This window comes from Brachyhypopomus gauderio, chromosome 3 (genome assembly GCF_052324685.1).
Source record: "Brachyhypopomus gauderio isolate BG-103 chromosome 3, BGAUD_0.2, whole genome shotgun sequence".
Classification (NCBI taxonomy): Eukaryota; Metazoa; Chordata; class Actinopteri; order Gymnotiformes; family Hypopomidae; genus Brachyhypopomus; species Brachyhypopomus gauderio.
The window spans coordinates 6,511,038-6,525,310 of record NC_135213.1 but is presented as its reverse complement, the minus strand read 5'-3'; the positions used below and the strand labels follow the sequence as shown (position 1 = coordinate 6,525,310).

Below are 14,273 nucleotides of genomic sequence, written 5' to 3'. Positions count from 1 at the left end.
ACTTCACTCACTGTTCATGTGCAGGAGTTCTAGCTGTGTGGAGTATTTGCTATTCTGAAAGTATCTGAAATGTGTGAGGAACCTCGTCACAAGCTCCAGAGTGCAGTGCAGTCATCTTAGAATTCAGAAGATTGCCCTTCCCTGGGCTGTGGCTCATGATGTCATTCCTGGGATCATTATTACGTCTTTGTCTGCCCAGATATGGAAAGTGGTATATATACCATTTGCTTGTGTGTGTGTGGTTGGCCTCCAGAGTTCTTGAAATCCCCAGTTCTCCTTCTGTTCAACTTCCATCACCATGCCACAACCATCCAGGGAAAACCCCAGTTTGGAAAAGTCATCAGTTACACCCCCACCACTATTTTGTTTTTAGAAAGACACTTAACAGAGAGAACATGCAAAGAGGTTCATGAAGTTTGTGAAGACTGAGGTTCATGAAGAAAGAAATTTGTTATGTTTAAATATGTAAAGGTCTCCATTTATGTTCAGTATTTCTGGACTTTTGGGCTGTGAGCTTCATAAAGACTGAGGTTCATGAAGTTTATATCTCTCTGGATCTCGAAAAACACTCCATGGCCATGGACGCTGTTGCACCAGTAGAGACTATGGAAACTTACATCAAACAGGAAGCTCTCCAGAGAAACACCATGACAGGGTAAAAGTTGAGAAAAGAGAGTGCAGGAATACTGAGAATAAATGGAGACATTTACATCTTTAAATTAGGGGTGGGACGCGATTAAAAAAATTAATCGAATTAATCGGAAGCTTTGTAATTAATTAATCGAAATTAATCGCATTTTAATCGCATTTCAGTATTTAACATGAGAAATATTAATTTAAGTTTGAATGATGAATGAATCAATGAACATAATCATAAACTAAACTAAAAAACTATAAACTAAACATCTTGTTTATTTTTCCACCAGTCTACTACACAGACCAATATATGTGTAGTGTGCAGAAAACAGTTCAGAACATTGGAAATTCTGATCAAAAATGTTGTTTAATTTTGGGAGTTTTGCTCAGGATATTGGAAGAGTTGAAGTAAATCAGAAGATGTTTTTTAATAGCATTTTAGCAATTTCTTTAATTTCCCAGGCTTCTGCCACAGGCATCTCCATAGTGCCTAGAAGTGGTCTTCTGCATGCTCAAAGCAAATGACTGGATCTTCATCATCTATAGATTCATCATCTATATGAGCTGTCACACCAAGATAATTCTTGTTGCTAACAGAGGTCCAGTGATCCCCAGTCAGAGCCACATTTGTGGCGCTCTTCACAATAACCTGTTTTACTTCCTATTCCTCATCATACAGCTGCTGGATTTTCTTCGACATTGTCTTTCTGGGGTGAGTTTCCCAAAACGTTCTTAGCGCCAAGTACTTCGTTACCTCATTCTTACGTACGAGGTTAAGAAGTACTTGGCGCTAAGAACGTTTTAGGAAACTCACCCCTGGACGGTAGTTCGTAACTTGCATCAGTTGACGCAATTCGCAGCGCTTCTAGTAAGTCTTTATCTTCGACCACAGGGAGCGGACAACACAAATAATGTGACGCGTCATGTATAAACGTGTGCGGAGTCGCGCGCTACGGCCACTCGCGAAAGTTTAATCCAGTCTTAATGGTCCAATGAAGGTAATTTAAAAACCAGGACATTTCCTCACAGGATGTGAATTACGGACGTTTGGTCACCCTATCGTATTAGGAATACATTTAGCAGCTAAGTTATCTTTACTGACTTGCGCATTAAGCTGGGCGTACACTGCGATTTTTGGCCCATTTTCAGCCGATTTTTCACTCGTTTCGGCTCAATCGCGTGTCGTGCATCGTATAGTTTACACAGGTATACGAGGAGCGATTCACAACTCCCGATCAGAAATCGCAGCGTCGCAAGAATATCAAACGTGTGAAATTCAAATCGCTCCTCGTGAGAGTATCGCACTGTTGAAGCAGCTCCACGAGCCGACTCTCCCTGCGATTTAGTCGTACAGTTTGAGCTGGAGCTGAGTACACGATTTAAAATATCGCACAGTGTACGCCCAGCTTTAGCCGCAACATGTTTTGCGTTGAGGTGGTAACGAAGGGTGGAAGTGCTCCTGTGATAAGCGAACTCCTTCCTACATAAAGTGTAAATAACACTATTTTTGTTTGTAGCCTACTTCCATCTGGTCCATATAATCTGTATGTCTGGAACTCGTTCACTGAGAAACATTCCACGGTGCAAAAGTGTCTCGTCCGTTAAATGCGTTAAAATGCGTTAATTTTTTTAGTGCGTTAATTTTCCTGTAATTAATTAATCGAAATTAACGCGTTAAAGTCCCACCACTACTTTAAATACAACACTTATAAATGAAGACTTCCTTTTTCCAAAATGACTCAATGGCTGCCTCTAAAAAGAACACTGAATAAATCTGTATTTAACTCCTACTGACATGTCTCATGTCTGGCTTTTATACATTAAAAACTCCAGCTGGGTGAACTACTGTAACATCTTCTACCTCAACTTCCCCGTCAAAAACACTGACCAGCCAGCAGTAAAGCACAACGCACTACTGCATATCTCACATTTTTACACTGGTTTCCACTTTGCTACAGAACAGATTGTTACTACTAGTCTTTAAATCACAGGACATCCCTGCTATATATTCCTGACAGTAATATTTACAGGTCAGCTAGAAGAGTCCAGAGTACAAACTAAACGTGAATTAGCAGTGTTTAGCTTGTATGCTACACAACTGCTAATAACTTCCAGAAAACATATAGCTGAATGTGATTAAATTCAGAAGAATTTCTGTTGTCTTGTGCCTATAACTGAGCATGAAGACATTTTTGTGTGTCCAGCTGTCAGTTAAATACTGTGGCTCTGTGCAGGTAATTTCTTTCTCTGGTCACACCTGATATCATTTGATCAACACAGGGTTAGTTGAACTTGGTGTGTGAACCATGTGTAACTAATAAAACCATGCAAATGTGGATGTTTTAAAAAGGCTTGCAGAACACTTTGTAACAGCTTGCGTTGTCAGGTAAGAGATTATCTCTGCGATGTCGCCGCTTGTATATTTTTGGAAGTGAACGTATTGTGCAAGAGATGAGGAAACATCCTCACAAGGTCATGCTGTCTGCTGTGCGTGTGTGCATGTGTGTGTGTGTGTGTGTGTGTGTGTGTGTGTGTGTGTGTGTGTGTGTGTGTGTGTGTGTGTGTGTGCATTCTGAATTGGGGAAGCAAGTGGTGCCCTCAAAAACTTTCCCCAACAGCAAAGCAAACTCTGTGGCTTTGATCTGCCAGTCATTTGTCCATTATGAACCTCTGATAACGCTTTCCTAATGCAGCTTTTCTCTGTGTATTACTTAACTTTAAAGTGAAGGCCGGGACAAGAAACACTAACAGAAATGCTGTCAGAATTCCTAGAACATTAATTTATGGTTTACAACACAGAGATGAACTTCCAAACGTCTTAACATTCTTTACATGGCACACATAGTCTGTGTTTATAGTGTAGGAATGGCACAGATGTATAGTGGTACTAGTGTAGAATTGGCCCAGATGTTTAGTCTGTGTTTATAGTGTAAAACTGGCCCAAATGTTTAGTCTTATGTTTATAGTGGTACTAGTGTAGAATTGGCCCAAATGTTTAGTCTGTGTTTATAGTGTAGAATTGGCCCAGATATATAGTGGTACTAGTGTAGAATTTGCCCAGATGTTTCATCTGTGTTTATAGTGTAGAATTGGCCCAAATGTTTAGTCTGTGTTTATAGTGTAGAATTGGCCCAGATGTTTACATCTGCTACATTTACATCCCCCACAGCCCTTTGTTTGTCTCAGGATGGTTTCAGTTCTTCAGTTTCAGGTTTCTCCCCCTGCCTGTCTATCTGCCCATACTTTGCATCTAGAGTTAAACTGATACACATGAAGAAAGGAGAAGTCAGACTCATACATCTGATCTGTGTTTTAAGTTCGTATCACTTATTCACAGAGAAATCCTTGCAGGAAGTGATATAATTGTTTAAAGAAATTCTTGCTCTACTAATTAATATTTCATGCCTGTTTTTCTGTCTCACACTGTTAATTGGGAAAGTGGACTCTCATAACCTCCATTGCATAACCACCCGATCTGCTCCACCCGATCTGCTCCATCACTCCAACCTTCTCTCCAGCTATGCCCGTGGAATAGCAGGCTGCGGTCCAGACCCTTCGAGGATGGGCTAACTCAAACAACAACCACGCCAACCCCCCAGTCTGTAGAATCAAACCATTCTAACATATGTCTGTTTACTCTGTTACTATACCTAAAGGAAGTGGGACCAAAAACACCTCATTCTGTTCAGCAATGGCGAGAGATGACTGACGCATTCAAAATGAGGTGTGGCAAAGAAAACCCCTAAACTGTTAGGTGGCTTGACCTTTAGCTGTACCCACACAGTAGTCTTATCTATAATTCTATGAAAGTGGTAGAATTACAGATACACTTCCGAAGTAATTAGCAAATACTGTTGTCTTAATTAGAAATAACTAGAAAAATTTATATTTACACTTAAACCAGGCCTAATTCAAAATCTGTTCTCACTATTTGAGTACCACATAATGTCTGTTTCACACTCCTTTTCTGGTACACAGTGGGTGTCAAACCAGCAGCAAACACACTCACGAATACCCCCCCCCCCCTCCAGTGCAACAGCCCTGTGGTGTGTGTGGCTGACACAGCTGACATGGTAATGTATGCACAGCGAGCACGTCACAATTTCTGTCGTTGCTTCTATTGGAAGGAACTCTAAATTTACCGCCCTTAATCTGGTACAGTAGACCGTGCTTTTGTGGTGGACTGACACTGCATACATTTTTTTCTTTTAGTTTTTCCATAGTCCCTCATCTGTCTGTTTTTTTGTCTTCCTCCAAAAATTGTGTGTCATATGCTGCCTGGAGGGGGTGTTGTTGGTGGTTTGTCCTCTTTCACTGACCAGAGATCAGCTGTATTTTTCAGTTGTGATGCATGCAATTCAAATTCGGTTAACAGGGACCTGACCCCAGACCTGTGCAAAAATAGCCATAAAAAGCGGAAGTAGAGCGTAAGTGATGCATGCACTTAAACAATTGCGCAAAGCACAGTGAGTGTGTTGACTGAGCCCATCTTACATCCTGGGTCAGAGGGTCTTCTGGGATTCCTGCCTCATACTGGATTGAAAATTAAGCATATTGGATTATCCCAATAAGGTAAATAAATACCTGAACTGATAGTCTAATTTATTGTTTTTAAAACTCCCAATTGGTCTGAATGTTTATCATCTATTAATAAGGTAGAAATAGGATCTACATTTGAAAGTCAAGCTGTATATATCTGAGATGTTTTAGATGTCACTTAAGTAGTTTAAGAGTTTGTGGTGGGAGAGACGTGTATCTCTGTACATGCTGTGGAACATGAGGCAGATGTGGTAGAACAGAACAGATCCTGGTAGCATAAGTGTGTCTGAATTTGACAGCTTCGACATTACAGAAAGAACAAATCTTAAAAATGAAGTTCAGTAATACTGGGAGGGTTTGAAATGCCCAAAATGGCTTCAGTGAATGTGAACAGGTAGTCTAGCCTTGGTTCATACTGCACATAGCGGATGTCTTTCAATTGAAAAGCAACTGAGGGGGAAAAAGTGATTAAGTTCGTGGATTTATAAAACTAACGCCCAAGGTGTTTCAAGGCGTTTTCCAAGACTTAATTTCACTGTTAATTTCAAAACTAAAACATGAATGCGGCTTCCACCCCATTACACTTAGCTCGCTTCTCGGAACGAGCACAGGAAGTGTGTCATGCGGTTCTGCTGAACATCAGGGGTATGTGAAGACATGACTACTGCCCTGCCACCAGGCCAGCCCCAGCAGGGAAGAAAGAGGAAGTCATGTCTGTGTCTTAAATATTCTGCTCTTAGTCAGCAGCCTGGGTTTCGGAAAGCCCGTCCGTTCAACGTGTCTTGTACGGTTGGTGCTAACGCGGACGATAACCTTGCAGGGCTGAACTACAGGAGGAAGGATGTCGTGCCTCAAGTGCCTGAAATACACAATGTGTGTGGTGAACTTCATCTTCTTTGTACGTATCCAGAATCTCTCTAACACGCACAGACCACAAAATATCTGTAACAATCCTCTATAGTTGTAAGTATCGTGTATCATATCAAAATGTAAAAATGTAATGCTTATTCAACTTCACCTCATGACGTGAGCCTGCAGAAATCTGTATTGGGGTACAGGAAGTTTACCAGGGGTTTGCGGGGGCTGTTGGTTAAGTAACGGCAGGTGTGGGGTACAGGGTGTCTACCTTGTGGCGGTTTTCAATTAAGTAACTGCCATGTTCTTCTAGATCTGTGGCACTGCCATCTTTGGCTTCGGGATCTACCTTAGCATGACGTCCAGGTACGCCTCCTTGATCCCCAGTTTGAAGTCCATGACCTTCGCCAACAGCCTCTTCATCATTGGCATCTTTGTCACCTGCGTGTCCTTCCTGGGGTTCCTGGGGGCCCTCAAAGAAAACCGCTGCCTGCTGATTTCCGTAAGTCCTACGTCCAACATCTCACTCCTCATACTCCACCATGGGGGCCACAAGCACAGACCCTCCGAGACCATAAATGCAGCTTGAAGAACGAGATGTCATCATGGTCTGAGGTTTAACGACGCGCAGGCGTCAGACGTGTCTCTTAGCCTTTGCCTAACCTCAAAATCGACAGTGACCCATCCGCTGTAAAGGAGCAGTGTCTGGGAAAGGCATACTGATATGTGACTTGGTCGTTTTCAGTTCTTCACGTTGCTTTTCCTGTTGATGATGGCTGAGCTGGTGGTAGCTTGCCTCCTCCTGATGTATGAGAGAGAGGTAAGGGACCCACGATAGGATGACAGTCCTACAAAACCAATTCAAAGTCAACCAATGAAATCATGTAAAACAAAAAAAATATATGAATCATCATAAATAATCTTAAAATAGCTAAAGTGTGCTTGATGTATGAAATTAAACTGTAGAATGAGTCTTGTGCCACCAGGATTTAATAGTGAATTATAGTGATTTGTAGTGAATTTTATTTCAATTCAATCAAAGTGAATTTGTAGGTAAGATTTTATCATTGCTGAAGCAAGAATGCAACGCTTCATATTTAGATCATTAAATTCAGATTACGCCTCATCTGAGAACTTGATTATACTCCCGCAGCCCAAAATGTTGGAATTCAATTAGGAAAACTGATTACAGATCATTCATCCGTCTTTGCAGAGTGGCCCACAATTATAGTTAATGATGCAGAAGCAAGGTTTTAAGATATAACAAATAAATGAATCTGTGAATGATTTGGATATGTCAGAAAGCTAATCAAATTTTAAGTGCTTGAAACGAAATCTTATAACTGAATTAAAAAGTTAAAACCTTATATGCAAATTGGGAATATGCCTTCCAGATTCGCGAATTAAATTATTTGTTTAATTATGAAATTAAATCATTCATAATGCAAAATGTGGCGGCACGGTTATTCCCCACGGTTATGTGCCGGATGTAGGAATGTGTTACCCTCATCTTACAGATGAACACGTACGTTGAGAAGGAACTTAAAGCCAGTGTGGACACCGCACGGTACAAAACCTCTAACAGTACAGACTTGCAGGAATGGGACGCCATCCAGCGCACAGTACGTTGAGTGATCACTGCATCATATTCCCAGAAATCTAATCCAAAAAAACGAACATAATGACATGCACTCGAGTATAATCCGTTTTTCTCTGTTGCAGTTTGAGTGCTGTGGTGTGAATAGCTCAAATGACTGGAACGGTAGAGTGCCGGACTCGTGTTGTAAATCATCATCATCACCCTGCAAAATAGAAGAGCCCACATCTTACTGGAAAGATGTACGGCAGCATCCACATTCACATTCCCCTCACCCAGCACCAGTTTCACCAACAGTTTTCAAATAAAGCACCGGGTCGGAATCATTTTAAACACACATAAACCCGCATGTGTTCCCAGGGTTGCTATGATAAACTGAAGACGTGGTTTGACAGTAATCTCCTCAGCACCGGGATAGGCGTCATCTGTGTGTGCAGCATTGAGGTATGTTGACAGAGACATATGGTTACTGAGGTTTGGGTCTTTTGGGAAAAAGCAAATAGACATTACATCATATATGACGGTATATTATAAGCTATCATGAAAGCCGTGGACAACGCACTGTAAGCACTTCTGACACTTCTGACTGCTTTTATTTAGCTGTGCGTTTATCTCACTACTGATTTGGGATCATATGGGGGGGGGGGGGGGTCTTATGGCTTTGGTTCTGGCTCACGCGTCTCTCCTGCTTTAGGTGTTGGGCATGTGCTTCTCAATGACGCTCTTCTGTCACATCAGCAAGTCAGGACTGGGCTACAAGTGACGCGGCCGACGCGACTGACGCGGCCGCCCAGCGCGCGTCAGGAACACCCTTCTTACTTCTTCACTGAAACTATGATTTCCCAACGTTAAACGTGACGAGGTTAAGCGTGTCTTTTCTGGGACAATTTCTGTGTAAATTCGTTTGTCGACAGATAAGATATATTAATAATTAGTGCCTGTGCACGTATAAATGGGTCTGTTGTGTTCACGAGATCTGTTGCATTTGTATATTAAGCTTCAGTTTTACATCGTCTTAATTATAATGCCAGTGTAAATACACATTATATGTGCGGCTATTTCCACGTGAGATTATGTAGTTAATTGTGGAGTAGGGCAGGGTTAGGTTCCGGCGTGTCATCCTGACTGCATCAGTTAAGTGAACTTCCGATTTGAGCTGTAATTATTGAAGTTCATGAATGCACGTTTCATCACTGCTGTGTCATACACGGTTACTGACACTCGGTTCTCTGACGTACAGTAGTGATGATTTTGTTTAATTCCTCAACATATATGCTGTTGTTTTCGGACTAAAATAGAATTTTTGCTCATGTAATTCTGGCCAGCCGGGCTGGTAACTCATATAATATATTCTCATATTTTCATTGACATAGCTCATGTAAAGATAATTCTAATTCTGCTTAACAATATTGTGCTTATTTTTGTGTCCACATTTATATGACCATGAACTCCTGTACATAAATTAATAAATGCTGATTTGCTTATTCCAAAAATAAAGTAAACATGTAGCTCAGCTGTGTCAGGTCCTTACATCACTGTCTTGTCAGCATGTGAATACCTGCAACAAATAAACCAGAGTGAAGAAACTCAAGAACAGGTCTTCACCGAGACTCGAAAGGGAGAGCGGTATTTGACTAACCACTTCTTCTATTGTTTGATATAGAGAACTAGACCAGGGGGCATTTCCACCAAGCGAACTTATGAAAGCGGCGCTTATTTGAGTGAGCCTCGCTTGAGTTAGACAAACAGTAGCGATGTCAAACTCGAAACGCGGAAACGAACTGAATCGATTCATTTGAATCACGGTGTTCCGAAACACATTTTTATGACAAAAAAATTATTTAGGGACACAATATGCTATGGGAAAATATTTCATGTCATTTTTAGGAAAACACATTACTTCTGTTTCTGTTAAGAAAAGGTTGTGGATTTAGGCCCTGGTTGCCCACTAGATGTCACTGTGGCGTGTGATGATTCAAACGTCTCATAAGATCGAATCATTTTCTGAATCAATTGGTTCATTTGATTCGATCTCCCAAAAGCCCCATCACTACCAAACAGTTCACTTCCGTCTAGTTCCGGTCATGCGCGTGCATGCAGTATTTTTAAACAGTCACTAATCGATATTCGAAAAGGCAAGAAAAATGTTGAAAGAGCTGAAGGAGCGAACAGCTTTTTTTGTCTCCAGCTGAACAGGAGCTACTTATACATCTGTACAATGAATATAAAGACATTATTACGAAGAAAGGCAATACATCCAGTATTACTAAAGCCAGAGACGCTGCCTGGCAGAATATTGCAGACAGATTACATGCATGAGCATATAATTTAATCCATGCACTGGCATTCTTAAAGTGTGACAGTAAATTAATAATATTAGTAATTTTCTGATTTGGAACCAACATGAGCGGAGTGAAGAGAACGTGGCAGCAGGTCATACTCCAGAATGGTAAGTGCAGTTCCAGTTGATTAGTCTAATGTGCAGGAAAATATAAAACACTATAATAAATATAAATAATTGAATAAAATATTTTAGCAACCAGAAAGAAAACTGCTACTGCTGCTGCTGGGCCTCCTGTAGCAGCCCTCACTCCTGCAGAAGACCTTGCTTTAGAGCAAAACAGCGGACGCCCCATCATTGTGGGAATCAAAGAAGGAACATCATCTGATCCTGTCTGTCCTCATGATACACAGCCTCATGTTAAAGGCAGGTTCAGTTGTTTCTCAGATTTTACATTTTTGTTCTTACAGGCTACATCGTAGTATTATTATATACTTGATGACTAAAATTTTACAGTGGTGGGGGGTGTGCTGACTCTTTTGGACCCTCCTGTATTTGACAATGATGTGAGTACCATAAACCAGCCTATTTCTTATAGCTGAACCCTGAGGACCGTTAACATTTACGTGTCTTAATTTGTTGTTTGCAGGGGGAGATTGCTGGACCATCCAGGATGGTACAGGAGGATGAGGACACAGTGTCTGCCTGTTCAGAAAGACCAGCTGTAAGGCGTGTATGTCTGAGTATCTGTCTCATGATTTGTGTTTAAAGGAAATGGAAGAACAGAGAGAAGACCCTCAGACATCCACGTCCAGAGCTCACACCTCTGCAAGAGAACAAAAGTGAGTAGTAGTTATTGTCAGGGCTAGCTCCAGGGTCGCTCCACCTGCCACCACTGGGGGGAGACCACGAGCCAGCTCCTGCAGTGAGCGGTGATGAGCAGCAGTTGTCTGTTCCCCTATTTAGGAGCGTTGCACTTCATCACTGCTGAATTGTTTGTAGCCCTTGCTATGAGTATACAGTCTTTCTCATCGGTAACATGTTGTATTTGTTGTATTTGGTGTCTCGCCACCACGTCCGTATCTCCGTTTGGAGCGGTTTCTCTGTATCTGATCTTTCGAGTGTTGTTACTCCTGCGCCACTCACTGGCCTTCCTCAAGTTTTCCTTTACTGTGTTTTCTCTGTCTGGGTTTCAGTTATTTTGGGAAGGTTTTTACCTTATTCACCCCTCGAGTCAGAAAGACAGCTACTTCCCCCGGCGTCCTTGGTTACATTTACATTTATGGCATTTGGCAGACGCCCTTATCCAGAGTGACTTACATTTTTATATCTCATTTTTATACAAGTGAGCAATTGAGGGTTAAGGGCCTTGCACAGGGGCACCTCAGTCATAGCCTCAGGTCTGGAAATTGAACCCACGACCCTCCTGTCACAAGACCAGTTCCCTAACCACCAGGCCATGACTGCCCATGTTAGTTAGTTTCTTCATTGAAGTTATTTGTTTTATCGCATAGTTTTTTTTTTCGCGAGTTATGTTCTCCCTGTTTTTCTTTGTACAGTGTACGGTGTTTTTCTTTTCACTCTTTCCCTGCATCGTTTTGGTGGAGGTTTTACTTTCCCATTTCTTTTGTGCTTTTGCTAGTGGGTTCGTCCAGTTTGTTAATTTTTCTCGATTGGTTGAAACCGAAAATTACATTCTCCAAACTCTTAAGATCATTTTGCACAACTGTCTTACAGATCAGCCCAACAAATGAGTTGTCTTGTAAAAGTGTATCTAAACCCTAAACCCCTTTTTCATTTAAAGAGTCAGTGCCACCAAAATAGTAAAGATTGGCATGCAAATGCGTTGGCCCATTTCTCAAAACAGACTAGACATCCTTTATCAAAATAACCTGGATGGTTCAGCACAACACCATGGTTTGCCTTCAGAAGCCCATATCCTTTCCAGAACAATTCATCCATGTGTCAAACCTCAATTCCCTTCTTGTATGAATAGTTAGTGCTACCAAAATGCATTGTCCATTTGGCATTGTGTGAGCACTTCAAGTCAAAATGGTTAGATGTGTTGTCACTATGGCAAAGGACTAACAGAATACAATGGTGTATAAAACTTAAAAAAAAGGATTTTACAAAGGTTACAGAGGTGGGACCAAGTCAGTGTTTTGCAAGTCTCAAGTAAGTCCAAGTCTTTATCCTCAAGTCCCGAGTCAAGTCTCAAGCAAAGACAGTCAACTCAAGTCAAGTCTCGAGTCAAGACAGGCAACAGTCAAGTCAAGTCCCAAGTCTGAAACTTGGAATTTCAAGTCCTTTCGAGTCTTTTTTTTTTTTTACCAATGTTGCAGGTATATTTTAAATGTAAATAATAGACATGTGTTCTTTTTTAAATCTGTATTCTCCGTGTGGAAAAGCAGAGGACCGGTCTGCGTCAGAAGGACGGAAATGAAATTAATGGGGCGCACTTTATAAATATTAATATGCGTTTTAAAATTTAGATTTGGGGTAAAAAAAATCAAGTCTTTGCAAGTAAACAGGTTCAAGTCCAATTCAAGTCCCAAGTTATTGGTGTAAAAGTCCAAGTCAAGTCTAAGTCTCTGAATATTAATTCAAGTCAAAAGTCTTAATATTGATGACTCGAGTCTGACTCGAGTCCAAGTCATGCGACTCGAGTCCCCACCTCTGTTAATCACACATCAAACTAATAACGCCAAGGAAGTTTAACCCATTTTTATTCACACAAAAATGAACTTGCTAACAATACTGTAGTGTAAAAAGAAAATGTAAACATAATGCCCATTCTATAATACAAGTCCTGTAAATAAAGTGGGGGTGGTTTCACTTCACTAGTCACTCTCCTCACCCTCCCTCACCCACCATCCTCAACCCTCTGGCCATCCACATGCTGCTCTCTGTCTGGCCATAGATTTTTATCTACCTCACAACATATAATCTCCTTTGCAATGCAGCGAGGGTAAAAACAGCGTGCATGTCATATCCACCCCCCTACACTGATTCCCTGTAATGATTCACATGCAGCATCCATTACATGGAGCAGGGATCTCTGGTCTTGTGGATGATGGTCATACACTCTCCATCTCCAAGTGTGGAAAAAAACCTTTGATGGGATTGAGGAAAGCAGAGTAAGGGGGTAGGAACACCATCAGCATTCTTGGAGGGGTAGCAAACCAAGCCCTGATGAGTGGGCTATGGTGGAAATTCACATTGTCCCATACAATGACGTGGTGTGGTAGGTGAGGCCCTACAAGACCTTTCTCATTTTTAGGGATCAAATCAATATAAAGGCAATCCAGGAAAAAGAGGAGCTTCTCTGTATTGTATGGGCCAAGACTGGGGATGTGGGTGGCCACACCATTCTCAGAAATGGCAGCACACACAGTCAGATTGCCCCCTCGCTGGCCTGGGACATCCACTGTGGGCCGTTGGCCAATAACATTACGGCCATGTCTTCGTCCCTTGGTGAGGTTGAAGCCAGCTTCATCCACAAAAACAAAGATGTGAGCAGTCTCATTTGCATCCAATGCCATAATTTGCTACAATATAGTGCAAAAATAAAACCATCCTGTCAGTCCTGTCAGCTGTAACCGACAATTCCATAAGAATGTTCCATGTTCTCCACAACTTCAGTATACTACTAAAAACCTGGGGTACATGTAGCCTTTGTAATAGGTTTATTCAAAGGTCTTGCAGAGGGTATTGGGTAGATATATAAGATAAGTAAACTCGGGAAGCACTAATTGCACTTTCTTTTCTTATCATATGCTATATTCTTCAAAATGATGTCTATAATGATAATTTGGTGACACTTTCTATGAATCCTGTATTTATAATGCTCTGTAATTGCATTTATAAAGCTCTGTGACATATTTATAAAGCCTTATAAGGCTTATCATAAGCCTTTGCAACTGTGATCCACAGTGATACAAATTTTCATAATTTTACGCATTATTTTTAATATGAGTTTGTTAGTGTATATGACAGCTAAAGAAAACTCATTTTCCAAATTCACAACAGCCTTGATCATTTCAGTCAGTTTGATGGCCTAATGGTGCATATACAAGGAATCTTGCAGAGTAATTATTTTGCACACATATTTGCATGTGTGACACACCAAAGTGGATAAGAGACTAAATGAACTCTCAAAAATGTGGTACTGACCATTATCAGTGACTACCAGCACCAAATAAAGGTGCAATGTTTCACATGAAATAACATTACAATTTCTGTTTTCCCACATTCATTATTTGGCCATATCTTTGACAAGATGCACATTAAATAGACATGCATGTATGTTTTGTATGCAGAAATGCAATGAACATAAGCAGAAATCGTTCAGGGTGCTTGTGGGCA

The 14,273-nt window shown here is 41.1% G+C and overlaps 1 protein-coding gene across 1 annotated transcript; it reads left to right on the top strand.

Moving 5' to 3' along the window:
• The first annotated feature begins 5,054 nt into the window (after positions 1-5,054).
• On the top strand, positions 5,055-9,140 carry LOC143510117 (leukocyte surface antigen CD53). The gene is made up of 8 exons (XM_076999145.1): positions 5,055-5,208; positions 5,996-6,073; positions 6,344-6,532; positions 6,776-6,850; positions 7,548-7,652; positions 7,753-7,869; positions 7,988-8,071; positions 8,322-9,140. The coding sequence occupies exons 2-8, from the start codon at positions 6,017-6,019 to the stop codon at positions 8,388-8,390; spliced, it is 696 nt and encodes a 231-aa protein (XP_076855260.1). The 5' UTR covers positions 5,055-5,208; positions 5,996-6,016; the 3' UTR covers positions 8,391-9,140.
• The last annotated feature ends 5,133 nt before the right edge of the window (positions 9,141-14,273 follow it).